The 24,903-nt window shown below is 24.3% G+C and overlaps 19 protein-coding genes across 19 annotated transcripts, besides 56 other annotated features; 11 read left to right on the forward strand and 8 right to left on the reverse strand.

Moving 5' to 3' along the window:
- Position 1: 1 nt before the first annotated feature.
- Positions 2 to 60: a microsatellite.
- Positions 61 to 107: 47 nt separating this feature from the next.
- Positions 108 to 277: a microsatellite.
- A 300-nt stretch (positions 278 to 577) lies between these two features.
- Positions 578 to 602: a sequence feature (AT_rich).
- Positions 603 to 736: 134 nt separating this feature from the next.
- Positions 737 to 819: a repeat region.
- A 144-nt stretch (positions 820 to 963) lies between these two features.
- Positions 964 to 1,008: a sequence feature (AT_rich).
- Positions 1,009 to 1,588: 580 nt separating this feature from the next.
- Positions 1,589 to 3,229, forward strand: EDI_343710 (glucose-6-phosphate isomerase, putative; the record flags this gene model as incomplete). The annotated part of the gene is made up of 1 exon (XM_001741054.1): positions 1,589 to 3,229. One exon carries the CDS (start codon positions 1,589 to 1,591, stop codon positions 3,227 to 3,229), a length of 1,641 nt encoding a protein of 546 aa, XP_001741106.1.
- An 8-nt stretch (positions 3,230 to 3,237) lies between these two features.
- Positions 3,238 to 3,369: a sequence feature (AT_rich).
- Positions 3,368 to 4,807, forward strand: EDI_343720 (RNA m5u methyltransferase, putative; the record flags this gene model as incomplete). Its single annotated transcript, XM_001741055.1, has 1 exon — positions 3,368 to 4,807. One exon carries the CDS (start codon positions 3,368 to 3,370, stop codon positions 4,805 to 4,807), a length of 1,440 nt encoding a protein of 479 aa, XP_001741107.1.
- Positions 4,101 to 4,129: a sequence feature (AT_rich).
- Positions 4,777 to 4,899: a sequence feature (AT_rich).
- Positions 4,900 to 4,956: 57 nt separating this feature from the next.
- Positions 4,957 to 4,989: a microsatellite.
- Positions 4,990 to 5,008: 19 nt separating this feature from the next.
- EDI_343730 (nucleotide-binding protein, putative) lies at positions 5,009 to 6,010 on the forward strand (the record flags this gene model as incomplete). Its single annotated transcript, XM_001741056.1, has 1 exon — positions 5,009 to 6,010. The coding sequence occupies one exon, from the start codon at positions 5,009 to 5,011 to the stop codon at positions 6,008 to 6,010; it is 1,002 nt and encodes a 333-aa protein (XP_001741108.1).
- A 7-nt stretch (positions 6,011 to 6,017) lies between these two features.
- Positions 6,018 to 6,053: a sequence feature (AT_rich).
- Positions 6,054 to 6,059: 6 nt separating this feature from the next.
- Positions 6,060 to 6,111: a microsatellite.
- A 24-nt stretch (positions 6,112 to 6,135) lies between these two features.
- Positions 6,136 to 8,019, forward strand: EDI_343740 (GCN20-type ATP-binding cassette protein GCN3, putative; the record flags this gene model as incomplete). Its single annotated transcript, XM_001741057.1, has 1 exon — positions 6,136 to 8,019. The coding sequence occupies one exon, from the start codon at positions 6,136 to 6,138 to the stop codon at positions 8,017 to 8,019; it is 1,884 nt and encodes a 627-aa protein (XP_001741109.1).
- Positions 6,686 to 6,752: a microsatellite.
- Positions 6,705 to 6,752: a microsatellite.
- Positions 7,161 to 7,306: a microsatellite.
- Positions 8,012 to 8,052: a sequence feature (AT_rich).
- On the reverse strand, positions 8,048 to 8,938 carry EDI_343750 (palmitoyltransferase SWF1, putative; the record flags this gene model as incomplete). The annotated part of the gene is made up of 1 exon (XM_001741058.1): positions 8,048 to 8,938. The coding sequence occupies one exon, from the start codon at positions 8,936 to 8,938 to the stop codon at positions 8,048 to 8,050; it is 891 nt and encodes a 296-aa protein (XP_001741110.1).
- Positions 8,715 to 8,771: a sequence feature (AT_rich).
- Positions 8,788 to 8,819: a sequence feature (AT_rich).
- A 34-nt stretch (positions 8,939 to 8,972) lies between the features above and the next one.
- Positions 8,973 to 9,004: a microsatellite.
- Positions 9,005 to 9,050: 46 nt separating this feature from the next.
- EDI_343760 (uncharacterized protein) lies at positions 9,051 to 9,407 on the forward strand (the record flags this gene model as incomplete). The annotated part of the gene is made up of 1 exon (XM_001741059.1): positions 9,051 to 9,407. The coding sequence occupies one exon, from the start codon at positions 9,051 to 9,053 to the stop codon at positions 9,405 to 9,407; it is 357 nt and encodes a 118-aa protein (XP_001741111.1).
- Positions 9,408 to 9,602: 195 nt separating this feature from the next.
- Positions 9,603 to 9,631: a sequence feature (AT_rich).
- Positions 9,632 to 9,638: 7 nt separating this feature from the next.
- On the forward strand, positions 9,639 to 10,154 carry EDI_343770 (uncharacterized protein; the record flags this gene model as incomplete). The annotated part of the gene is made up of 1 exon (XM_001741060.1): positions 9,639 to 10,154. One exon carries the CDS (start codon positions 9,639 to 9,641, stop codon positions 10,152 to 10,154), a length of 516 nt encoding a protein of 171 aa, XP_001741112.1.
- Positions 10,030 to 10,070: a sequence feature (AT_rich).
- Positions 10,155 to 10,247: 93 nt separating the features above from the next.
- EDI_343780 (uncharacterized protein) lies at positions 10,248 to 11,162 on the reverse strand (the record flags this gene model as incomplete). Its single annotated transcript, XM_001741061.1, has 1 exon — positions 10,248 to 11,162. One exon carries the CDS (start codon positions 11,160 to 11,162, stop codon positions 10,248 to 10,250), a length of 915 nt encoding a protein of 304 aa, XP_001741113.1.
- Positions 11,161 to 11,202: a sequence feature (AT_rich).
- Positions 11,203 to 11,349: 147 nt separating this feature from the next.
- Positions 11,350 to 11,394: a sequence feature (AT_rich).
- A 47-nt stretch (positions 11,395 to 11,441) lies between these two features.
- Positions 11,442 to 11,525: a microsatellite.
- A 19-nt stretch (positions 11,526 to 11,544) lies between these two features.
- On the forward strand, positions 11,545 to 13,851 carry EDI_343790 (lysyl-tRNA synthetase, cytoplasmic, putative; the record flags this gene model as incomplete). The annotated part of the gene is made up of 1 exon (XM_001741062.1): positions 11,545 to 13,851. One exon carries the CDS (start codon positions 11,545 to 11,547, stop codon positions 13,849 to 13,851), a length of 2,307 nt encoding a protein of 768 aa, XP_001741114.1.
- Positions 13,852 to 13,865: 14 nt separating this feature from the next.
- Positions 13,866 to 13,941: a sequence feature (AT_rich).
- A 2-nt stretch (positions 13,942 to 13,943) lies between these two features.
- Positions 13,944 to 14,003: a microsatellite.
- Positions 14,004 to 14,010: 7 nt separating this feature from the next.
- Positions 14,011 to 14,078: a sequence feature (AT_rich).
- A 113-nt stretch (positions 14,079 to 14,191) lies between these two features.
- Positions 14,192 to 14,260: a microsatellite.
- Positions 14,260 to 14,871, forward strand: EDI_343800 (uncharacterized protein; the record flags this gene model as incomplete). The annotated part of the gene is made up of 1 exon (XM_001741063.1): positions 14,260 to 14,871. One exon carries the CDS (start codon positions 14,260 to 14,262, stop codon positions 14,869 to 14,871), a length of 612 nt encoding a protein of 203 aa, XP_001741115.1.
- Positions 14,263 to 14,296: a sequence feature (AT_rich).
- Positions 14,628 to 14,689: a sequence feature (AT_rich).
- Positions 14,711 to 14,745: a sequence feature (AT_rich).
- Positions 14,872 to 14,910: 39 nt separating the features above from the next.
- On the reverse strand, positions 14,911 to 15,692 carry EDI_343810 (uncharacterized protein; the record flags this gene model as incomplete). Its single annotated transcript, XM_001741064.1, has 3 exons — positions 14,911 to 15,366; positions 15,416 to 15,547; positions 15,594 to 15,692. The coding sequence occupies 3 exons, from the start codon at positions 15,690 to 15,692 to the stop codon at positions 14,911 to 14,913; spliced, it is 687 nt and encodes a 228-aa protein (XP_001741116.1).
- Positions 14,928 to 14,967: a sequence feature (AT_rich).
- Positions 15,088 to 15,134: a sequence feature (AT_rich).
- Positions 15,368 to 15,390: a sequence feature (AT_rich).
- Positions 15,479 to 15,507: a sequence feature (AT_rich).
- Positions 15,541 to 15,578: a sequence feature (AT_rich).
- Positions 15,693 to 15,701: 9 nt separating the features above from the next.
- Positions 15,702 to 15,768: a microsatellite.
- Positions 15,769 to 15,868: 100 nt separating this feature from the next.
- Positions 15,869 to 16,870, forward strand: EDI_343820 (uncharacterized protein; the record flags this gene model as incomplete). The annotated part of the gene is made up of 1 exon (XM_001741065.1): positions 15,869 to 16,870. One exon carries the CDS (start codon positions 15,869 to 15,871, stop codon positions 16,868 to 16,870), a length of 1,002 nt encoding a protein of 333 aa, XP_001741117.1.
- Positions 16,867 to 16,943: a sequence feature (AT_rich).
- EDI_343830 (uncharacterized protein) lies at positions 16,935 to 17,609 on the reverse strand (the record flags this gene model as incomplete). Its single annotated transcript, XM_001741066.1, has 1 exon — positions 16,935 to 17,609. One exon carries the CDS (start codon positions 17,607 to 17,609, stop codon positions 16,935 to 16,937), a length of 675 nt encoding a protein of 224 aa, XP_001741118.1.
- Positions 17,286 to 17,314: a sequence feature (AT_rich).
- Positions 17,520 to 17,541: a sequence feature (AT_rich).
- Positions 17,609 to 17,654: a microsatellite.
- Positions 17,655 to 17,661: 7 nt separating this feature from the next.
- Positions 17,662 to 17,732: a sequence feature (AT_rich).
- On the reverse strand, positions 17,689 to 19,629 carry EDI_343840 (uncharacterized protein; the record flags this gene model as incomplete). The annotated part of the gene is made up of 1 exon (XM_001741067.1): positions 17,689 to 19,629. The coding sequence occupies one exon, from the start codon at positions 19,627 to 19,629 to the stop codon at positions 17,689 to 17,691; it is 1,941 nt and encodes a 646-aa protein (XP_001741119.1).
- Positions 18,244 to 18,303: a microsatellite.
- Positions 18,420 to 18,461: a sequence feature (AT_rich).
- Positions 19,272 to 19,292: a sequence feature (AT_rich).
- A 37-nt stretch (positions 19,630 to 19,666) lies between the features above and the next one.
- Positions 19,667 to 19,699: a microsatellite.
- Positions 19,700 to 19,800: 101 nt separating this feature from the next.
- EDI_343850 (uncharacterized protein) lies at positions 19,801 to 20,364 on the forward strand (the record flags this gene model as incomplete). Its single annotated transcript, XM_001741068.1, has 1 exon — positions 19,801 to 20,364. One exon carries the CDS (start codon positions 19,801 to 19,803, stop codon positions 20,362 to 20,364), a length of 564 nt encoding a protein of 187 aa, XP_001741120.1.
- Positions 19,845 to 19,896: a microsatellite.
- Positions 20,365 to 20,386: 22 nt separating the features above from the next.
- Positions 20,387 to 20,471: a sequence feature (AT_rich).
- A 171-nt stretch (positions 20,472 to 20,642) lies between these two features.
- Positions 20,643 to 20,663: a sequence feature (AT_rich).
- A 59-nt stretch (positions 20,664 to 20,722) lies between these two features.
- Positions 20,723 to 21,310, reverse strand: EDI_343860 (uncharacterized protein; the record flags this gene model as incomplete). The annotated part of the gene is made up of 1 exon (XM_001741069.1): positions 20,723 to 21,310. The coding sequence occupies one exon, from the start codon at positions 21,308 to 21,310 to the stop codon at positions 20,723 to 20,725; it is 588 nt and encodes a 195-aa protein (XP_001741121.1).
- Positions 21,311 to 21,317: 7 nt separating this feature from the next.
- Positions 21,318 to 21,363: a microsatellite.
- Positions 21,364 to 21,408: a sequence feature (AT_rich).
- Positions 21,408 to 22,247, reverse strand: EDI_343870 (uncharacterized protein; the record flags this gene model as incomplete). Its single annotated transcript, XM_001741070.1, has 1 exon — positions 21,408 to 22,247. The coding sequence occupies one exon, from the start codon at positions 22,245 to 22,247 to the stop codon at positions 21,408 to 21,410; it is 840 nt and encodes a 279-aa protein (XP_001741122.1).
- Positions 22,248 to 22,285: 38 nt separating this feature from the next.
- Positions 22,286 to 22,320: a sequence feature (AT_rich).
- An 82-nt stretch (positions 22,321 to 22,402) lies between these two features.
- Positions 22,403 to 23,335, reverse strand: EDI_343880 (Rho-associated protein kinase, putative; the record flags this gene model as incomplete). Its single annotated transcript, XM_001741071.1, has 1 exon — positions 22,403 to 23,335. One exon carries the CDS (start codon positions 23,333 to 23,335, stop codon positions 22,403 to 22,405), a length of 933 nt encoding a protein of 310 aa, XP_001741123.1.
- A 451-nt stretch (positions 23,336 to 23,786) lies between these two features.
- Positions 23,787 to 23,834: a sequence feature (AT_rich).
- A 2-nt stretch (positions 23,835 to 23,836) lies between these two features.
- Positions 23,837 to 23,933: a microsatellite.
- Positions 23,879 to 23,949: a microsatellite.
- A 15-nt stretch (positions 23,950 to 23,964) lies between these two features.
- Positions 23,965 to 24,068: a sequence feature (AT_rich).
- A 117-nt stretch (positions 24,069 to 24,185) lies between these two features.
- On the forward strand, positions 24,186 to 24,686 carry EDI_343890 (uncharacterized protein; the record flags this gene model as incomplete). The annotated part of the gene is made up of 1 exon (XM_001741072.1): positions 24,186 to 24,686. One exon carries the CDS (start codon positions 24,186 to 24,188, stop codon positions 24,684 to 24,686), a length of 501 nt encoding a protein of 166 aa, XP_001741124.1.
- Positions 24,687 to 24,818: 132 nt separating this feature from the next.
- Positions 24,819 to 24,852: a sequence feature (AT_rich).
- Positions 24,853 to 24,903: the final 51 nt, after the last annotated feature.

Raw genomic sequence — 24,903 nt, forward strand, 5'->3', positions numbered from 1 at the left:
ATTTCCTTTTTTCTTTTATATCATTCTTTCTCTTCATTTTTCTCTTATTTGCTTTTTTTTCGTTGCCCAACAAAGAAGTTATATTGAAAAACATAATTTAATATGTGAATATAATTAGAAATGATTAAAAATTAAAAACAAGATGTTTGTAAATGATATAATAAATAAAATGAAAGAATAAATAAAATGGCAAATACGAAAGAAAAAAGATTATGTATAAAGAATATAAAGAAGAATAGATAATGAATATGTTGAATAATGAAAATATAAATAAAGAAGAAGAAAAGTTACACAAAAGAATATATGTTTATCTTAGAAAATCAAAGAACAAATATATACTTATCAAAAATATAACAATTATATGAAATGAAAATAGAAGTATAGAATTATGAATAAAATGAACATGTATTGTATATTTCAAGAAAAAAAATCAAGAGAAAAGAACAAATGATAAAAGTATTAACAATATCATTATAATAAGAATAAAGTGATTAATTAATAAAGAGTCAAGAATATTATTAGAATGGTTTTGAATAAAGATGTAATGTTAAAATTGTAACAAATAGTTAACAAAAACATAAAATATTTAATAAAATAATATAGTAATCATTATAGTCAATATATAAGTAAAGATTAAGTGTAAGAAATAATTTCAGATGAGAGTGAAAGATAGGATATAATCACACCTGAACAACAGTAGAAGGGTATTGTTTTGAAATATATTAATTTATTTCTTATTTATTTCTATTTATGACAATAAGGTTTGTTTCTATTGGACCTATTGTTAAAATACTTTGACAATGAAATGAATAAAATAATACAATACTGAAGTACAAATGAATTCTGTTATAAAGAAAATAAAAAAGTTATTATGAAAAAATATTTGTTACATGTTATAATTTAATGACGATATAACTTAAATATATTTGATTTAACAAATCAAAATAAATTTACCACAACTACATATAAAAAATTATTCAAATTAAAGTTTATTAAATTGTATTATAAGTACTAAATTTATACAACCACTAAATAAACAAAAAGAAAAGTCAAGAAATGCGATAAAAGAAATAACAACCAATAAAGTAATGTCTTCTTCGCTCTTAATTAATAAACAAATGAAACAAAATCAACAAATAACAGTTATACAAAATTTGTTCGAAAAACCAACTCAAAAATATAATTCTTTAATTATTAAGAACAGAATTGAGAAGTAATTTGTTTTTGTTTTGATTTATTAATATCTTCTCTATCTTTGTACATTTTTTAAAGAGTTGTCATTTAAATACTTATACCAGCTATAAAGTCTTTCATTTAATTCAAAATTATTTCATTTAATTATAGTTATTTTGCATATATTAGTTTAGTAATGATAATACGACCTTAATTATTTTCTCCATTATAAATAAATTCATTCAAAACAATTTCTCTATAAAAAACATCATCAAAAACAAAAAAAGAATGGAAGAAGGATATAATGAAAAAGTCCAAAAAATAAAAGAAGAACCCTTCTAGAATACGTGGACCAACGCAATCAAAGAGAAGAAATAAAAAGGGGAATAAACTGTTTTTAAACATTGATAATAAAATGTTACCAACTCTTCCAGAATACAAAGCTCTTGAAGCAAAATATGAACAAATGAAAACGTTTGTTATGAAAGAAGCATTTAATAAAGACCCAGAAAGATTTAAGAAGTTTTCAATTCAATTTGAAGACATTTTTGTAGATTATTCAAAGAACCTTATTGATGAAGAAACAATGAAACTTTTAATAAAATTATGTGAAGCAGTTCATTTAAAAGAAAAAATTGAAGCAGAATTTACAGGAGTAAAAATTAATAATACAGAAAAAAGAGCAGTTCTTCATACAGCACTTAGAAATAGAAGTAATAATCCAGTAGTTGTTGATGGAAAAGATGTTATGCCAGGTATTAATGCAGTTCTTAAGAAAATGGGAAAATTTGCAGAAGGAGTAAGAAATGGAAATATTAAAGGATATACAGGTAAAGAATTTACAGATATTGTTAATATTGGAATTGGAGGAAGTGACCTTGGACCAGTTATGGTTACAGAAGCACTTAAATATTATCAACATAAAAGAATAACACTTCATTATGTATCAAATGTTGATGGAACACATATGGTAGAAGCTTTAAAGAAATGTAATCCTGAAACAACACTTTTTGTTATTTGTTCAAAAACATTTACAACAGCTGAAACATTAATGAATGCACATTCAGCACGTAAATGGTTTATAGAAAAAACAGGAAATGAAGAAGCTATTTCAAAACATTTTGTAGCAGTTTCAACAAATGCAACAGAAGTATCTAAGTTTGGTATTAATACAGATAATATGTTTGAATTTTGGGATTGGGTTGGAGGAAGATATTCACTTTGGAGTGCTATTGGATTAACTATTATGATTTCTATTGGAGAACAAGGATTTATTGATCTTCTTTCAGGAGCACATGCTATGGATAAACATTTTAGAAATACAGATTTTGCAAATAATATTCCAGTTATACTTGCTGTTCTTGGAATATGGTATAATAATTTATATCAAGCACAATCACATGCCATTCTTCCATATGATCAATATCTTCATAGATTTGCTGCTTATTTCCAACAAGGAGATATGGAAAGTAATGGTAAAAGAATTACTAAAGATGGAGAAGTAGTTAATTATACTACTGGTCCAATTATTTGGGGAGAACCAGGAACTAATGGACAACATGCATTTTATCAACTTCTTCATCAAGGAACTAAATTAATTCCAGCTGATTTTATTATTCCAGCAAATAGTTTAAATCCAATTGGAAAACATCATACAGTTCTTTTAGCTAATTTTATTGCACAAACAGAAGCATTAATGATGGGTAAAAATGAAGAACAAGTAATTAATGAATTAAAAGCAACAGGGATGTCAGATGAACGAATTAAAGAACTTCTTCCACATAAATTATTCCCAGGAAATAGACCAACTAATTCTATTGTTTTTAAGAAAATGACACCATATGTACTTGGATCATTAATTGCTATGTATGAACATAAAATTTTTGTTCAAGGATGTATTTGGAATGTTAATTCATTTGATCAATGGGGAGTTGAACTTGGAAAACAACTTGCTAAAGCAGTTGAAAAAGATCTTGAAGCAGAAAATCTTATTAATAAACATGATGGATCTACGAGTGGACTTATTAATCTTATTAAAGATATGAGAAAGAATTAATTGAATACAAAATTTATTTTAAAAAGAATAAAAAGAAAAGAATTTAATTAAAATTTTAAGAAATAAGAAAAAAAAACAAAATAAACCCTTTTTCAAAAAATAAAAGAGTTATAAACAAATTAAATAAAATTTAATTAAATGTCATCTTCTAAGAGTAATAATAATGATAATCAAGAAAAAAGTATTAAAACATTACAACCAATTGAATTAAGAAAAAAAACAAGGTATGAAGGAATTGTTGATTCAGTAGAATTTGGTGGAAAAGGAATTGTAAATTTTCAAGGAAGAAGAATTATATTAGATAATGTTATTCCAGGACAAAAAGTTTCATTTTGTATTTGTAAAATAAGAAAAGGAAAATGTCCAGGAGGAAATGTTGAAGTAATTGAAAAATCACCATTTGAAGATATAGAAGATATTTGTAAACATAATAAAGAATGTGGAGGATGTTTATATCAAAGTATGGGATATCAACAACAATTAGAAATGAAAAAGAAACAAGTATTAAATATGATAAATAAAGAAATAAAAGAATATCAATTTGATGGAATTAAAGCAAGTCCAATAAATATTGGATATAGAAATAGAATGGATTATACATTTGGAGATGGATATATTGGAGGACCATTAGAATGTGGATTACATAAAATGTATCATTTTAATGATGTAGTAACAACATTTGATTGTAGAATAGTTGATAAAGATTTTAATAAACTTCTTTTATTTACAAGAGATTATTTTAGAATAAAAAATATACCACATTATAATAAAATTAAACATACAGGATATTTAAGAAATTTATTAATTAGAAAAGCAAAAAAAACAAATGAAATTATGTATTGTTTAATTACATCATCTCAACTTACTATTGATTTAAATGAATTAAAAAATAAATTATTAGAACTTCCTTTAATGGGAAATCTTGTTAGTATTATTCATTGTATTTTTGATGATATAACAGATATTGTTGGATATAATAAAATGGAAATATTATATGGAAATGATTATATTACTGAAGAATTACTTGGATTACATTTTAAAATTACACCAATGTCTTTCTTCCAAACAAATTCACTTGGTGCAGAAGTATTATATCAAACAGTAAGAGAATATATAACTACAACAAAATGTGATATTATTTTTGATTTATATTGTGGAACTGGAACTATTACTCAACTTCTTTCTCCAATTTGTAAAAAAATTATTGGTGTTGAATTAAATCCTGATGCAATACATGCAGCAAAATTAAATGCTGAATTAAATAAATTAACTAATTGTGAATTTAGAACTGCTGATGTTAATAATGAATTAGATCAACTTCAAGAAAATAGACCAGAATTAATTGTTCTTGATCCACCAAGAACAGGTATTCATCCTACTGCTTTATCAAAAATTATTAAATATGGTGCTCAAACAATTATTTATGTATCTTGTATGCCAACAACATTAGTTAGAGATTTAATTATATTAGAACAAAATGGATATAAAGTTAAAAATATTACTTTAGTAGATATGTTTCCAAATACACCACATATAGAAACAGTATGTTTATTAAAAAAAATAAACATAATTAATTGAATTAATTTTTTATTTTATCTTATTAATTATATATATTATATATAAAATTCTTTTAAAAAAGAATAATTCAAAATATATTAAACAAATAATATCTCAAATGGACCTTAACTCAAAATATGTCCTTAACATTTTATTTATAACAATTTTATAAAAAAAAAAAAAAAAGAGAAATAAAAACAAAACTTATATTTAATTATTCTTATGAGTTGTTCTCATAATTGTTCAAATTGTTCTTTAAAAGGAAATTGTAACCAACAACCAAATCCATCTACTTGTTCACATAATTGTGATGAATGTCCATCAAAAAGTTCATGTGCATCAAATACTTCATCTCAAGGAGGATGTTCACATAATTGTGATAGTTGTCCATCAAAAGGAAAATGTGGAGGAGGAAATAATGGACCAGATATAGAACTTGAAGAAATAATTGAAAAATTAAAAGGAATTAAACATAAATATGTAATATTATCAGGAAAAGGAGGAGTTGGAAAAAGTACATTTGCTACTCAATTTTCATGGGTTCTTTCAGAAGATAAACAAGTAGGATTATGTGATTATGATATTTGTGGACCTTCAATTCCACAAATGTTTGGACAAATTGGAGTTAATGTTACTAGTGGAATGACAGGATTACAACCAATTTATATTACAGAAAATTTATGTACAATGAGTATTGGATATCTTGTAACAACTCAAACTGCTGTTGTATGGAAAGGACCAAAAAAAAATTCATTAATAAGACAATTTATTCATGACGTTGATTGGGGAGAACTTGATTATTTAATTATTGACACACCACCAGGAACATCTGATGAACATTTAACTATAGTAAATATTTTAAATAAATGTAATGTTGATGGTGCTATTATTATTACTACACCACAAGATGTTTCATTAATTGATGTTAGAAAAGAAATTAATTTTTGTAAAAAAATAGGATTACCAATTATTGGAGTAGTAGAAAATATGAGTGGTTTTATTTGTCCATGTTGTCATAAAGAAAGTAGTATTTTCCCACCAACTCATGGAGGAGCACAACAAATGTGTAAAGAAATGGAAGTTAAATTTTTAGGAAAAATTCCATTAGATCCAATAATTGCACATTCATGTGATATTGGATCACCGTATTTCCTTGAACATCCAGATTCAGAAGCAACAAAGAATTTCAAAGGAATATATAAGGAAATAATAACAAAACTTTAAGTTAAAGAAATAATAAATCAAAATTTTTAATAATTTAAAAAATGTTTTTAAAAAAATAAAATAAAAAAAACCCTAAAAAAAAAAAAGAAAAAGAAATAAAATAACTAAGAAATAATAAGAGAATAATGCCTAAAGCTAAAAAAGTAACAAAAGAAAAAGTTAAACGAGTTAAAGGAGAAAAAAATACAAAGAAATCAAAAAGTCTTCAAAAAGAAGGAATTGATAATTTAGCAATTGTTAATGAAGAAGGAGAAATTAAATATAATACAAGATCAAAAGATAGTGCTATTGTTTCAGTTGGAAAACAAGGAGAAGAAAGTAAAGCATGGCCAGATTATGTATTTTTAAAAGGAACATCATTTTCAAGTAGTAATAAAGATAAAGTAAAAGATATTAAAATAGAAAATTTTACATTACAAGTACCAGGAAAAGTTCTTCTTAATAATTCATCATTAACAATGGGATTTGGATCAAAATATGGATTAGTTGGAAAAAATGGAATTGGGAAATCAGTATTAATGTGTGCTATTTCAGGAAGAGAAAGTGGTACACCATTTGCTAATATTCCAGCAAATATTAGAATTTTACATGTTCAACAAGAAGTTCCAGGAAATGAATTAACACCATTAGAAACAGTATTACAAGCAGATATTGAAAGATTATGGTTAATTAATGAAGAAAAAAGATTATTAACAGAAAAAGATAAAAAAATAGAAAATAAAGAAAATGAAGAAGAAGAAGATATTGAACCACCATATGATTTAAATGATATTTATGAAAGAATGAAAGAAATTGAAGCAAGTAAAGCAGAACCAAGAGCATTAAAAATTTTAAAAGGTCTTGGATTTGCAGAAGATGAAATGAAAAGTAAAACAACTAAAGAATATTCAGGAGGATGGAGAATGAGAATTTCATTAGCTACAGCATTATTTTTACAACCAGATTTATTAATTTTAGATGAACCAACAAATCATCTTGATTTAAATGCAGTTATTTGGTTAGAACATTATTTAATGAATTGGAAAAAATCATTATTACTTGTTTCACATGATACATCATTTTTAAATAATGTATGTGATCATATTGTTCATTTTACTAATCAAACATTAACAACATATAGAGGAGATTATGGTAGTTTCTTAAAAGCATTAGAAATGAAAAAAAATTCAGATGAAAAGAAAAAAAGAATTGAAAAGGCAGAACAACAAAAAGCAAAGAAAAAAGGAGAAGAAAAGAAAAAAGTAAAAGTTCAATTAACAAAACAAGAAAAAGCAAGTAAAGAATTAGAAGGAAAAGCACCAGTATTTGAATTCCCAGATCCAGGAGATTTTGATACATGTGCTGTTCAATTTGATGAAGTCTCATTTAAATATGAAGGAGCAAAACAACCAATTTTTAGAGATTTACAATTTGGAATTTATCTTAAAAGTAGAATTGGATTAGTTGGACCAAATGGAACAGGTAAATCTACATTAATGAAATTAATTGATGGAGAATTAAAAGAAACAACAGGATTTATTACTCGGGATAGACAATTAAGAATTGGTAGATTCCATCAACATCATGTTGATCAATTACCTATGAATATTTCTTCTATTGAATATATGCAAAAAACATTCCCATCAGCTCAAATTCAAGAAATTAGACAATTTCTTGGAAGATTTGGATTAAAAGGAGATACACCAAAACAACAAATTCAAACTTTATCAGGTGGTCAAAAAAGTAGATTAGTTTTTGCTGAAATTTGTTGGAAAAAACCACATTTATTACTTCTTGATGAACCTACAAATCATCTTGATGCAGATTCAATTGAATCATTAATTGAAGGATTATCTACTTTTGGAGGTGGATTAGTATTAATTTCACATCATCAACATATGATTGAATCTGCATGTGAAGAAATCTGGGTTGTTAAAGGAAATGGTACTGTAGAACGTTTTGATGGAGATTTTAATGATTATAAGAATATGTTATTGAAAGATATGGATCTTGATGATGAAGATAATTAATAACTAAAATTTTTATTAATCAAATAAATTAATCTTGATATTCTTTATTTTGAAAATCATAAGGAATTAAACCTAAAATAATTGGTAAATGTTTTGGAAGATGAAGTGCTTCATGCCAATTTTCTGATAATGATTTATAATATGGTAATGAAATAAAAATACTTTTTTTCTGAATACATTGTCCTAAATAAACTACAAGTTCCATCATTGTTAAATTAAGTGAAAAACAAATACTATTTAATATTACTTGAAAAATCATTACCATTGTAATATTAAAAAAGAATAATGATAATAATAATGTTGTCCAAAATGGAAAATTATCATTTGAATAATACATTTTCCAAATATACCATAAATGAGTATCACAAATTAACATTCCTCTAAAACATCCTACCATAAATAAAAAGAAATATCTTGCATTATGATATCCAATACATGCACTCATCCATGAACAATGATGATCATATTTTGTTATACATTTTTTACAAAATCCACAATGATGTGTTCTTGCTGCTCTTGGTTTATTACATACACTACATATTTCTTCAGTATCATATAATAAATTTCTTTCATATCCTAAATCTATTTTTTTAGGTTTAGTAAAATGACATTTAAAGAATGACCAAAATATTTGATAATATGTATAATGTAATTCAAAATAAAACCAAAATATTTTTTCACCCCATGACCATTTGAAATAAAAATATTTCATAATAAAATATACACATAATATATATGTTATTACTAATAAACATGGTACCATTATCCATATATATTTTACTATTATTAATAATTTTTTTGCAATAATTCCTGGTAATCCTTGTATTCTACCTAATGTATCTTCAACATTTTCCATATCAGCAATTTTAGTATCTTGAATACTAATACTTGGTTGAATATTTTGTTGTTCTTCACTCATTTTATTTATTATTTCCTTTTCTTAGTTTTCTTAATTTTTTTTTTTTTTATTTTATTTTTTTTTTTTATAGTTTCGGTTTTCTTTTCATCTAGTAATTTATAACGAGTTCATAATGAGTCAGAAACCTTCTGTTCGATTCACTATTGGTTCACGTAAAATGGCTATAGCTAAGAAAGAGCCAGAAAATACTGCAATGCCTATTGTTGAAACAATGCTTAAACATCAAATGATTTCTAATATTAGAAATAAAAATAATAATGAGAGTCAACCAAATGAAATTACAAATTTAATGAAATCTGTTGATGAAATGAAGAAGATTGATGTCAGAGAGACAAATAGAAAAGTAGATATGATAGAAAATATTTTATTGTCAATAGAAAAGGAGTGTTTAAAAAATAGTACTGATTTAAAAAGTATTAAAGAGTCAGTAAATCATCAACACATTGTATTAGAACAATTTCTTGTTTAATATTATTTGTTTTTCTTTTCTTTGGAGTTTCTAAATAGAAGATAAACACACTAATAATACTTAATTTAAATAAAAAGAGTATTACACTTAGTAATAAATGTAATTCATTATACTAAATATTAATGAATAATCATTAAACAGTAGAAACAAATTGAATTTATTTTCTTTCTAAAATATTCATTTTCTTTATTTCTCATAAAAAAAAAAACTTAAAAATAAAAAAAGAAAGATATGAAAATAGATCAATACATTAGTTATTTAAAAGAATGGAGTCATCTATCAAATATTACTACATTGTTTGATAGTACAACAGACGAATTAACTGCAAGAAATGTTTATAGTATAATCAGTGGAAAAACAAATATTTATTTTATTGTTGAAGATAGTTTTGGAAATATATTTGGATCATATCACAAGTATATTCCACAACAAGATGAGATGGTAGGATATGAAAAAGACCCAAATCATTTTGTTTTTACTTTACATAACCCACATAATATTAAACCTTCAAAATATGAACCAAATAAAAATAATAATGATATTATTCACACCTATTATAATTACGATATTAATAATGTTCTTAATATTCAACATGCTTATGGAATAACAAGTAATTCTAAAGTATTTATATATGAATCTATTATTAATTATTATATTAATATTCCACATAATGATCCACGGTTATTTACTAATACAGTTAATTGTTTTATTAATATGACAAGACTTATAATCATTGAAATGAATTAAATATCTTTTTTTTTGATTATATCATGGTTTTGTTTTTAATAAATTCTCTCAAAAACTACAATAATTATATACCAAATAAAAATTCAATTCTGCTTATAACATAAAGAAAAGAAGAAGAGCCATGAAAGAAATGATTGTTGCTGGTGCAAAATCAGTTCCATCACTTAATTTAATTTGAATTTTTGATTTTTCATTTCCTTGAAGCATAATTTTAACTGGAGTTTTTGCATCAATATTTGATAATTCAAAGAATCCATTTTCAGCTCCATTAGTATGGAAACAAGCATTACCAGAACATGTTTCAGTTAAATTAGTTGTATAAAATAATGTTGGAATAACTTTACCTTTCATTGCAAAGTAAATATTCTTATCTCCTTCAGCTGGTGTGTAAATAACAAAATTTAATACTTTTTTATCTGATTGACTTCCTCCATATTCAAATTCAGTTGAAAATCTGAAATCTTTGTTTGGAAGAACAACATATGGTTCTTTATTATAATTTTTAATTGTTTCACTTGATTGTTCTTTTCCACATGTTGTTGAAATAATTGTATCTTGTGAAAAACAAAATGTATCAGTTTTACATTTAACATAAACAGAAATATAATATTCTTCATATGTTTTTTCAAATGAAATTTTAAGTGCTCCACTAGAACTACTTGTTTGTTCTTTACAATAGGTGGTTCCTTGTGGATTAATAAAATTAGTTCCAATTTCATCATAATTATTTGGAAGTTCATCTTTTTTACCAATACAAACAGCAAGACGATTTAATAAATTGTTTGCAACAAAATATTCGAAAGATAATTCCACCATTCCAATAACTGTTTCATCACTGGAATCAACAGTGGTCCATAACTCTTTTTGTCTTGTAGCATTAAAAATAAAATAATTTGGAACTCCTTCTGCCTGTAAACTAGTTTCAAGAACAGTGTGGTCATATAACTTACCTGCACTTTGTATATCAAAATCAGCAGAAACAAATGCAACTAATAAGAAGAAAAGCATTTTTATTTTTTTAAGATCTTTTAATATCTTTTTAAATTATGATTTGTCTTTTTCAACTCATTTCTTTTCCTCATTCTTATAGAAAGGGTTTGTTTGAAAGAATAAACTATCATAATATCTGTTCTATTACTTGTATCCATTCAATCCAATCTCAAAAAAAAAAACTTATTTTTACTTTCAAAACTTGAAATATTAAAATAATATTTAATATTTAATTTTTTTTTTTATTTTTGTGATTGTTTTAAGAATAGAAAAAAGTTATGATTTGTAGAATTTTTCAAAAAAAAAAAAAAAGAAATAACACAAATAAATAACACAAATAACAAAAATATAAAGAAAACCCTAAAAAAAAAAAGAAAAGAACTTTATAAGCATTTACAGGATGTCTAAACAACTCTTCCTCAATAGATGTAAAGAAGTAGAAGAATATCAAAAGGCAGGTCATAATCCATGGCCACATAAATTTAATGTTAGTATTACAGTTCCAGAATTTATTGCTAAATATTCTGGACTTGAAAAATCACAAGTTAGTGATGATATTGTTAGTGTTGCAGGAAGGGTTCTTTCAAAGAGATCATCATCAGCTGCTCTTATGTTTATTGATTTACATGATTCACAAACAAAATTACAAATTATGTTAAATAAATCAGCATATGAAAATAAAGAAGAATTTAGTTCATTAACTAAAATGATTTATAGAGGAGATATTTGTGGATTTATTGGACATCCAACACGTACTAAAACAGGAGAACTTTCACTTATTCCAACAACAGGAATGATTCTTTCACCATGTCTTCATATGTTACCATCAATGCATTATGGATTAGGAGATCAAGAAACAAGATTTAGAAAGAGATATCTTGATTTAATTGTTAATCCCGAAACTGTTAAAAACTTTGTTTTAAGAACTAAAGTTGTTAAAGCTGTAAGAAAATATCTTGATGATAAAGGATTTCTTGAAGTTGAAACACCAATTTTAAATACAATTCCAGGAGGAGCTACTGCTAGACCATTTATTACACATCATAATCAACTTGATATTCAAATGTATATGAGAATTGCACCAGAATTATATTTAAAAGAATTAATTGTTGGAGGAATTAATAGAGTTTATGAAATAGGAAGATTATTTAGAAATGAAGGTATTGATCAAACACATAATCCAGAATTTACTACATGTGAATTTTATATGGCATATGCTGATTATAATGATATTATGAAAATGACAGAAGAACTTCTTGGAAATATAGTTAAAGATATTACAGGAGGATCAACTAAATTAGAAATTAAAGATAGATTAATGGATATTAATAATGAAGAAGATATCAAAATGTTAGAAAAATTCTTTAAAGAACCAATTCCAAGACCATTTAATTCAGTAGAATGTAGTAAAGTTATTGAAAAACATTGTACAGAATTAAATTATTATTATGATGGAAATAATGAAAAAGCAATGAAAAAATTATTTGCAGATTTTGTAACAGAAAAGAAAATGGTACTTGATTTTACTGCACCATTTAAAAGAATTTCATATGTTCATGCTCTTGAAGAGAAATTTGGAGAAAAAATTCCAAGACCACTTGATGGACCAGAAGCACTTGCTTTTCTTAAGAAACAAGCTATTAAATTTAATGCTATTTGTTCAGAACCACAAACTACTGCACGTGTTATGGATAAATTATTTGGTGATTTGATTGAAAATGATCTTGTTCAACCAACATTTGTTTGTGACCAACCACAATTAATGAGTCCACTTGCTAAATATCATAGAAGTGAACCAGAATTAACTGAACGATTTGAATTATTTATTCTTAAGAGAGAAATTGCTAATGCATATACAGAATTAAATAATCCAATTGTTCAAAGATCTAATTTTGAACAACAAGCAAAAGATAAAGCTGCTGGAGATGATGAAGCACAACTTGTTGATGAAGTATTCCTTGATGCAATTGAACATGCCTTCCCACCAACAGGAGGATGGGGACTTGGAATTGATAGATTATCTATGCTTCTTGCTGATGTGGATAATATTAAAGAAGTTATTTTATTCCCAACTATGAGACCAGAAGATGAATCAGAAAAGAAAGCACGTGAAGCAAAAGAAGATGCTATGATTACACAAGAACTTGCTGCTAGTGAAGAAAAAGGAAAGAAAGTTGTAAAACCAAAAGTTAATAAACAACAACCAGTTAAAGAAGTTCTTGATGGATTTCAATTAGAAATTAAAGTTGGTAAAATTATTGAAGCTGGACCACATCCAAATAGTGAACATCTTCTTGCTCTTAAAGTTGATATTGGAGAAACACAACCAAGAAGTGTTGTTGCTGGACTTGCTGAACATTATAAACCAGAAGAATTATTAAATCAAAAAGCTACTTTTGTATGTAATTTGAAACCATCTAAATTAAGAGGAATTCCATCAGAAGCTATGATTCTTGCTGCTACTTCACTTGATGGTACTAAAGTTAAATTCTGTCATCCAAGTGCTGATGCTACTATTGGAGCACAAGTTATTCCAAAAGAAGGTAAAGTTACTATTTCTGCTAAGAAGATTTCAATTGATGTTGTTGGAAAGATGAATCTTGCATTAAAAGGAGGATTAGTTAGAACTAATGATGTTCCACTTATTGTTAAAGATACTGAACTTACAGTCACTGTTGATGAAGTTATTGATGGAACCGTTAGATAAGTTTTAAAATGACCTTTTTTTTCTTAAATTATTTTTTTTATTTTATTCATAAATTAAAAAAAATATTTAAAGATAATTTTTCATTTTAAAGTTTAATTTGTTTATTTTTCATTATTTAATTTATTTTGTTTTTAACTTATTTACTTAATTATCAAAATGAATAATTATTTTATTAAAGATTAAAATATTTAATAAGAAATTGATAAGATTAATTGAAATTATTAATTGCAAGAGTCAACACAATGAAATTAGAAAGATAATAAAAGAAGTTGAATAGAATAAGTTATAATCAAAAGAGATTTTTGTTCAAATAATGATAAGACTTAAATTCGATGAATTTAATTAAAATGAAAAAGAATAAAGATGATAAAACAAAAATGAACTCAAAAACAAAAACTCTAAAAGTAAATGATAATATTGATTATTTTAATTATTTTAAAAAATACAAATGCAAGTTGGGATGAAATAGATTGGACACAAATTGAAGTTAATGAAGAAAAATCAATTGAATTATTATTAAATGAGAAATCGAATGATTATTGTAATGAAACTGAAGTAATAGGAAGATATTTAAATATTAGTACAAAATTTAATAATATCAAAGTTAGTATAAGTTATTCAGGATATTCATTTATTCATATTTTTGAAGAAAGAGGAGAGAGTCATAAATGTTATGAACAAAAATATTCAGAAAAAGGAAGTATTAAAGTAATTATTAATACTAAGAAAGGATATGGATATATAAGAATAGGAACTGATCAAAGTAATAGAACAACAAAATATATTATGAATATTAATATAATGGAATATAATTATTTTAATGAAATAATATTTATATCATTGTTATACAGTATTGCACTTATATTATTATTAATTGTTACTTTAATATTAATTGGATTTTATTTCTATTCTAATAGAAAATTTAAAAGAAATCAAGATTCTCAACAACTTGAAGAACAAAATGTTGTTTATCAACATTCTTCTTTAGAAAATTCAGAAATAATAAATTCTAATATTTAATTTGTCATTTTAGATTGATTCATTTGGTTTATAAATTCATCAAATAATAATGGCCCTAAAATAAGTAAATATAATAAATAATATTTGTAAATAAAACAAACAATAATTCTTTGTTTCATAATATTCATTATATTCTAATATATAAGAAGCTGCAGTACATAAACATACCCATTGATCTTTATTCAATTTAAATCCTTTTATTTGAAGAAATTGTTCAAAATTATTAAATAATGGATATTTATTATAATAAATCATTAATAATTGATGAAGTGTTTCTCCTGAAAGTATTCTTTTTTCATTAAATAAATCAAATATCCATCTTTGAAATATTGTAAATAATTTAATATCATTTTCAATATATTCAATTGAGTTAATGATAAGATTTAATACATCTTGATTTGTTTGAATTGTATTTGAAATAATGAGTTGTTTAATAGTATTATTTGGTGAAAAAGGTGTATATTTTAATAAATAAATGAAAGACAAACCTTTTTTCTATTTAATAAATATTAAAAAAAACATTCAAAGAATAAAAATAACAAACTGAAAATAGATTAAATCCGTAAAATGAACAAAGTATATTAATATCTTCGTTTGATAAACTTTCTTTATTTAAATATTTTAATAAAAATAATTCTTTTTCAGGAAATTCTTTATAGATTGTTGGAGATATAATCTAAAAATTTAAATAATATTATTATATTAAACTATCACTTACAAACAGTAAATTCATTTGGTTTTCGTTTTATTGGTTGATATTTTTCTTTGTTCATTTTCCATTCATCAATAATTGTTTTCATCATTTCTATTTTTAAGTTCATTTCATTTTTATAAAAACAAAAAAAAATATTTATATATATATAACAAAATTAAAAATAAAAAATTCAAAAACAAAAAATCAGAAGAATTGTTCATACGTCAGTTGTACGTCAATTGATGCAACGTCACCATAACGTATTAAAATGAAGGAATTAATGAATAATGTCATTTAGAAAAGATGGGAAAAGATTACTATCAAATTTTAGGAGTTGATAAAAATTGTAGTGATGCTGAACTTAAGAAAGCTTATAAGAAATTAGCATTAAAATGGCATCCTGATAGAAACATTAATAATCAACAAGAAGCTAGTGAAAAATTTAAAGAAATTGCAGAAGCATATTCTGTACTTTCAGATCCTAAAAAGAAAGAAATATATGATAGATATGGAGAAGAAGGATTAAAGAATGGTATGGGTGGTGCAGGAGGATTCCCAGGAGGATTTTCATTTGGAAATGTTGATCCAATGGATATATTTGAACAATTTTTTGGAGGAAGAAAAAGAGGAGGAATGCCAAAAGGATTTTCATTTAATGTTGGAGGAATGCCAGGAGGAATGCATTCGTTTAGTATGGGAGATGAAGATGAATATGGATATGGATATAATCAAGCTAAACGACCAGTAAAAGCAGATGATGTTATTGCAAATTTAAATTTAACATTAGAAGAATTATATAAAGGATGTACAAAAACAAGAAATATTACAAAAAATATTACAACAAGTAATGGAATTACAAATAAAAAGACAAATACTGTTGTAATTAATGTTATGCCAGGATGGAAAGATGGAACTAAATTAAGATATGAAGGATATGGAGATGAAGAACCAGGTGTTATTCCAGCAGATATTGTATTTGTAGTTAAAACAAAAGAACATCCATTATTTAAACGTGAAGGAGATGATTTACATTGTACAATAAATATTACATTACTTCAAGCATTAACAGGATGTGAAATAGAAATTCCACATTTAGATGGAACAACAATTAAAAGAAAATTTGATAAAATTCTTACAAATAATTCAACAGAAACAATTTATGGAAAAGGAATGCCAATTAGAAAATTCCCAGGACAATATGGTAATTTGATTGTTCATTTTAATATTCAAAATCCAACATATTTAAGTCAAGAACAAAAAGATGAATTAAAGAAAGTATTGTCTAATATAAATAATTGGGCATAAAATAATTAAATAAAATAAATTGATTGTTTATTAGAAATTATTAATTAATTAATTATTAAAAGTATTATTTAATGTATTGTCTCATTTCAAGAATAAGTATATAATCAACAGAAAATGTATTTAAATAAATATTTCCAGTAAAAATATTTCCACCAATACCAATAGTATCTTTATAATGAGAAGGAAAAAAATAATCAATATATGAATCTTTTCCTATTGATCCCCATCCATTAATTTTATATAAACAAGTATCAGTAATACAAAATACTTTTTCTTTTATTATTCTTTTATATTTTGTTGGTGGAATATTAAATATATTTCTAATTGTAAATACAAAATGATTAAGATCAAAACACCATTCATTCATTCCAATTGTTCTATCATGATATGAACCAAATACATTATTTCCTGAACCAATTAATATTAATATATTCTTTTTATTAAGAAGAATTTGTTTTACTGAATTAATTTCTAATTTACCATCATATAATATTCTACCAATAGATCTTTCTGTCCATTTACTTAAAGTATGAGTATATTCATCAATACCATTTGATGGTAATAATTCTCTTAATGGATGAAATTTTTTATTATTTATTTCTTCTACTTGAGTTCTAATTCTTTCTATTGATTGATTTACTTGATGATGTAATTTTTTAAATAATATAATACATTCAGACATTTGACTCATTGTTTCTTCTATTTGATCAAGTTGTTGTTGAAGATTATTAACATTCATTTCTTTTTTTTTTTTTTAATAGTTTAATTTTTTTTTTTTCATTTTAAAATAGAAATAATAAAAATAAACAAAAAAATACTTAATTCATATCTTTTAATAAAGTATTAAGTTCATTTAATTTATCTGGTTCATTATCTTCTCCTGCTAACATTAAAGTCATTACTTGAAGTTTTTCATTAATACTAATATTACTTTGAGTTGATTTAAATTTTTTATTTAAACCAACAACTTTTCTAATCATTGTACGTTTAATTTCAGAAGGAGGATTAAGAATTTGTTTAAGTTGTGGGTCTTCTTTATCAATATCACATTGAGGAATAAAATCAGTTTTATCTTGTTCAGCACTAACAATAGATTTTAATGTATAATTTGTAAATTGTAAGAAATCAAAACAAGAAGGAAAATCTAATGGAACAGTCATATTAACAATACCATCCCATTTCTTTTTTGCAGACAAAAATTTAATTTTAATTGTTCTTTTATGATCAATTGCAGTTCTAATAATATCATATAATATTGGAATAGGAATAAGTGAACCATAATCATCAAATCTAATTTCAATAGTTTTTTCTTTTGATAAAAATGATGCTTTATCTTCTTGATTTTTTTTTATTGATTGTCCAGTCCATCCAAGTTCTTTTCCTTTTTTTATTTTTGCTTTTTCTTCTTTTTCTTTTTCTAATTCTTTTCTTTTACGTTCTTCTTCTAAATATCTTTCTGTTGTTTTAGGATCTTCTATTCCTTCTACAATACGTCTAATTCTTCTAATAAATTTATCAGCATCAATTACTTTAGCAGGATCTTCACTACTTTTTTTTTTAAGAATATTTAATTTTGAAAGAATATAATTTTGATTATCAATTCTTTGTTGATCTAATTCTATTTGTTCTTTTGAAATAGCTAATCCTTCCATAGAATTAGATCTATCTAATTGTTTTACTTTCATTTGTCTAATATTTTTTGCTGCATTTAATGCATCACTTCGTTGTGACATTGTAAGTGTTCTATTTTTTCTATCATCAAATTGAGAAAAATCAAAATCATCTCCATCATCAAACATTATTTCATTAATATTATTTGAATTCTCTGCAAACGCCTGAACTTTTTCTTCCATTGTAAATGGTTTTGAATCAAGATAACAGTCCATACCATATTGAAGTGAAGGAATAACTTTAGCCATTTCAATTTTATAATTAGCCATTTCAGCTGTTGGATTTCCTTCAAGAAATATTTGTTCAATATTAAACATTTTATTAAAAACTTGAAATGTATTTGGTTGTCTATCTATTAAATTATTTTTTACACTTAATACTCTTAAATTATATAACCTTTTTAATCCATTTAAATTTTTAATTCTATTATTATCTAATGTAATCACTGATAAATTTCTAACTTGACGACATGATACTACACGAATTTCATTATAATCTGCATGTAATACATCTAATGGTCTTTCACCAATTCTTTTAATTTTTTTAATATGATTATGAGAAATATCTAATAATCTTAATTCCGGAAAATTTTCTTTTGTAAATACTTCTTCTAATTCTGTTAATTGACATTTTTGAAGTTTTAATATCTTTAAATTGCTCCATACTTTTTTTTCTTCTCCATTTAATCCCATTGTTTTTGCTACACTTTCTACAAATACTCCACAAAATGATAATTTAATTAAATTATTATGCATATCTGAATGATTTAAATCAACTCCACATAATACATTCTTTACTCCTAAATAATCTAATTCACATTTATTTGTAAATTCTAATGGAATAGGTGCTTCTACATCATCAGCATCAACATCTTCTTCTTCATTTACTTCTTCTTCATTATAAATTTTAACTGCATGTAATCCTTCTAACATATTTCTTACTTTTTCAATATCTCCATATTCATTTTGTGACATTCCATTTAACATCATTGCTAATGCTGGTGATAATCTAACTTTATTTTTTCCATTTAATGTTCTAAGTGAATATTCAATAACATCTTCAAAGTGCTGTTTTTTATTTCTTTCCATTTAATAAGATCTTTATTTAATTTTCTTTTTAAACTTGTTTTTCTTTTTTTTTTTTCTTTTTTATTTTTTTATCAAATATTCATTATTCTTATTGTAGTATTTTAAATTATTCTTTCTTTTTTACTCTTTGATTTTTATTTGTTTGTTGTAGAACTAACTTAATTCATTTAAATGAAACTACTTCTCTTCTCCTTATTACTATGTTTATCTTTTGCTCATCACAATCATCATAATCATCATCATAATCATCACCATGAACATTATCATGTTGAAGAAAATTATCCCAATGAAATGATAAAAGATAAAAGTCATGAATATGATTTTGGTCTTTATATTAATTGTACTGAAATGACTAGTTGTATTGGTTGTGGACTTGCTTTAAATCAATGTTATTGGAATATTAAAACACATCAATGTATTAATCTTCCAGAAAATACTTATCCACAAGATATTTATTCTGTTTGTCCTGCTGAGGAAATTGCTCTCTTTGAACAACAATTGATTATTACTATTTTTATTATTTCTATAATATTCTTATTATGTTGTGTTTGTTGTGTTAAATGTTGTTGTCCATCTACTAGAAATAATAGAAAAATAAGAAGAGTTCAAAGACATACTATTCCTTATCAAACAGTAGTCCAACAACCTGTTCAAATTCCAATGACAAATTATTATATTCCACCAACATCAGGAACATATGTTCAACCTGTTTATGGACTTGGTCAGTCATTTTAAATCAATTGACTTTAAACAAATGAAATAAATATTTCATTCAATTAAAAGTTTAATGAATTTTAATTATTTTTTGGTTTATTTTTCAAAATTATTTATTAAGTAATATTCCTCCACTATATTCTACACTTCTTCCATAAAATTCAGAATCAAATGATGATAATAATCGTTCTATTGGTTGGTGTTTATTAGTAAAACTTCCATAAACAAAATTTCCATCATTTGGTTCTATGACTTTAGGATATTCTTGAATTTCTTCAATTTGAACTTCATACTCAACCATATTAATTAAATATTTTATAGTTCTTTTTATAGAAGAAGAATAAAAGAAATTGTTAAAATAAAAAGAATACAATTTGAATTAATGGTTGTTTGGTGAACGTTCTCTTGGTGAATAACAATCATCATTTTCATATCTATCACGATGGAAATCACGTGGACTAATAGAACGACTTCTTCGTGGAGAATAATAAGATGGTCTATAACGTTCTCTTGAACGACTACGTTCTGTTCTACGACGATATAGTCTATCTCTAGAATAATAATTAGATTCATATCTATCATATTCTACATGGCGTGGATTTCTTTCTCGTGTTCTGTTGAAATATGAACCTAAATATCTTCCTGGTGTTTTATCTCGTGCTTCTTCTCTTCTTGCAAAATCAACTGAAATACGAAATCCATCTACTTCTGTACCATTTAATTGTTCAACAGCACGTTTTGCATCTTCAGCTTTATCATATGTAACAAATCCAAATCTTAATGAACGTTGAGAAATAGGTTCTCGAATAATAACGCATTTTGTTACAGTTCCAATTTCAGAAAATACTTTTTGAAGTGAATTATCTGTTGTATGAAGTGATAATTTATAAATGTGAACTGTTTTTCGTTCATTTATATTACCTTCATTTGGTTGATTGGATATATTTGTTGTATTTTCACTTGACATTGGACTGTTTTTTTTTTTTTAGTTATTTATTTTTTATTTTTTATTTTTTTTTTAATTAAAACTTAAAAATTTTTAATTATTTCTTATTTATAAATTTTCATATAACTCTAACATAATTTGATGGAAAATACCCTGTTTTACCTTTATTTTCACCATACCACCATTCTCCATCTTCTTTATATACTTTGATAATATCTCCTTCATTTAATTGTAATTCATTTTCTTCATTTGGTTCAAAATAATATAAACTTTGTACCATTTTATATTGTTTTGATTTTGTTCCAATAGTAGGAATAATTTTATGTTGTTCTTCAGAGAATTGGAAGTTTGGTGGGATTTCTTTCATGATTTCTTCAATTTGTTTCCATTCTTTAGATACTGATTTTAAATATTTTGTGTAACAAACTAACAAACTACTCATAATTGGTCTAGCAATTGTCATTCGTTCTTCTTCTAGACATTCAGTTTCATTAATAATATCACTTCGTAATTTAGAATATCTTTCTTTTTCTGCATCAAATTTGATTCTATATTCATTAATTTTTCCTTCCTTTCCTGTTTTTTTCATTAAACTTTCAAGTTTTTCTTTATGTCTATCCATATCAATTCTTGTTTTATGACAATCATCAATTCTTCTTTGTAAATCATCATAATATTCAATATGTTGTCTCAATGGATAAATTAAATTTTGTTCTATTTCTTCAAATCCTGTTTTTTCAATTGAATTTAATATATCTACTATTTTAGAATCATTAACCATAATAGCAGTTTGTTTTAAAGTATCAATTGGTGTAAATGCTTGACTTGGAAGAATTTCTGCACAATGATGAATTTGTTTGTATAGTTTTTTATTCTGTATCACTTTTTCTTTAGCTGTTTTTAAATCACTATCATGTGTTTTTTCTTTGACACCCAAATGAGTTTTTAATTGGAACATTTTTCTGTTGAACTTCGTGCCAACTTTTTCACTCATACTTATTTTCTTATTAATTCAATTTTAATTTATTATAGAGAAAGATTTAATCTGGAGATATGATAATTAGATAATAAGAAAAGAATACTGAAAAAAAAATACTATAAAAATAATTAGATTTAAGGAGTTTCAGTTAGAATTGTTATTTTTTCTTTTAATCTTCTTTTAATCTTTTCATTCTTTTTATTTTCTTCTTGAATCTTTTTGAGTGATGATTGAAGTTGAATAATTTGATCCTTTAATTGACGAATTTCACTCTCCAATGAATCTATAGATTCTTGTAATACTGCTTTTTCATTTTTTAATTTTTTGACTTGCTTTGTTTTTTTATTTAAACTACCTTCAATTTGTTGATAATTTTCTTTAATTTCTTTAATTTCATTTCTTAAATGATCTACAATAATTTCATTTTCATTTATCTTTTCTGTTGTTGGGATTTCTGTTTTTGTTTTGAGTTTATTGATAATTGTTTGGTAATCAAATTCTCGAGATAATAATTCTAAATTCTTTACTCGTAATTGGTCATTTTCATTTTGTAGAAGTTTAATTTTCTTTTCACTCATTCTCCATCTCTCTCCCATTTCTTCTGATTCACTCATTTCTTGTTTATTGATTTTAATTTGTGCTATTTGGGTTTGGAGTTCTTTTAATTGACTTTGATTCTGTTTTCTTGTTTGAATAAGTTCAGTACATTTGCATTGATATTGATATAATTGTTGAATTAATTGTTGTTGTTTTTCCATCATCTGTTTTTTCTCTATTAAAAACTGATTTTTTAACTGTATTATTTGTGTTTCATATTTTTCTTTCTCTTGTTTTGATATTAATTCAAATTTCATTGTGTTTATCTGCTCAGAAATTTCTTTTGTTTCTTCATTTGTCAACTTATCTTTCTTTCTCATCATTTCTATTGCTTCATCTAATTTCTTTTCTATCAAAACAATTCTTTCTTTCAATTCTTTCTCTTTCTTATGAACAGACTCTTTAGAACAATGTTTTAATTTACACTCTTCAATCTTCTTAAAGTACAACTCTTTGTAATTGATTTCCATCTAAAATTTATTAGTTAGATTCTTTCATTATCCATTCTATTTTTAGATTATATCTTAGTGTAAAGTAAACTTTAAGGAGAATATGCTTTGTCATTCCGTAGTGTTAGTTCTTTGTTTATTCAAACATGTATTAGATGTTATTCCAATTAATTGTATTTAATATACATAATACTTCTACATATAAGAATTATCATTCTAGAGATTATCATTATGTGTTAAATAACTCAACAGATTTTCAAAAATAACAATAAATTGTAGAGTTTTATATTGTGTATTAAATAATTTAATACTGATGATTGATATTGGATTTGTTTTGGGTTATTGATTATTGAATATCGTAGTACCTTTTAAATAGTTAATTTAAAATGATAAGTATAATATGAGATTATCATATCCATTTGATGTATATTGTATTTACTATATTAACACTGACTACACTTTTCTTTCTATCTATAATTTATGATAAAATTCAATTTTATTTAGAATAAATAAAATATTTCATATTATTTTTATTATTATTTTATCAAAAAAAACAAAATTAAATTAGTTTATTTTATTATTATATTACCTTTTTTTATTATTATTAATTATTTATATTTCTTCTTTTTTTGTTTATATAGATTTTCTACTATTATTAATTTCAAAGTTTTTTTATAAAATTAAAATCAATAAAGTTAAATTAATTACATTAATTTATAAAATCAAAAACAAAACATGAATAATATTTTTTTATCAAGAAAGTATTCAACAAAGAATTATTCTTTTCAAAATTAATTATATTTTTACTTTGTTTTTTGAGTTTTCCTTTTGGCTGGAACTTAAAAATTACTAATAATCTTTTCTTTATTAAATGAGCTCAACTCTACCTCTTCCTGATACAACTAACTCTCAACCCACTTATTCAAATATTCAAATAAACGGACAAACCCAACCAGAAGGGGGAATAATTAATAATTCAAAGCCATCTTATTATTATTCGAATGTTACAACACAACCCCTGAACTATGTCACTTATCAACAACCTCAATATTACCAACAACCTCAATATTATCAACAACCCCCATTATCCTTTCCACCTTATAACCAAACATTTACTACTTCAGAACCAAAATACGAACAACAAGTTTCTATTGAACCATTCTCTTCACCTGATTTTGAACAACGTTGGTGGCGATTAACATTAATATTTTTCCTTTTAGGATTCTGCTGCTTTCCTTTCTGGATTCCTTCTTTTGTGCTTTCTCGAAAATCAAGTCAAAGAACTACACGAGTGATAGGGGCAGTCTCTGGTGTATTATTAATAACGATGTGTTTTTTTTCGTTGACTATAGTAATTCCACTTTCAGTTTAATTTAATACTCTTTAAATTCAATTTTCTTTGTTTGTATATTGATTAAATAAAGAGAATATAAATACTTAGAATCAAGATTATTGTTGAATGCTATGTTCATATGAACAAAGTTTCAAATGAATAAGAAAGTTGTTAAAAAATTTAATTTAATTCATTAAATATATTTGTCAAAATAAGTATGAGAAAATATTTTCTTATAAAAATATCAGTCATAGGG

This window comes from Entamoeba dispar, genomic scaffold, assembly GCF_000209125.1.
Source record: "Entamoeba dispar SAW760 scf_1105229463509 genomic scaffold, whole genome shotgun sequence".
Classification (NCBI taxonomy): domain Eukaryota; phylum Evosea; order Mastigamoebida; family Endamoebidae; genus Entamoeba; species Entamoeba dispar.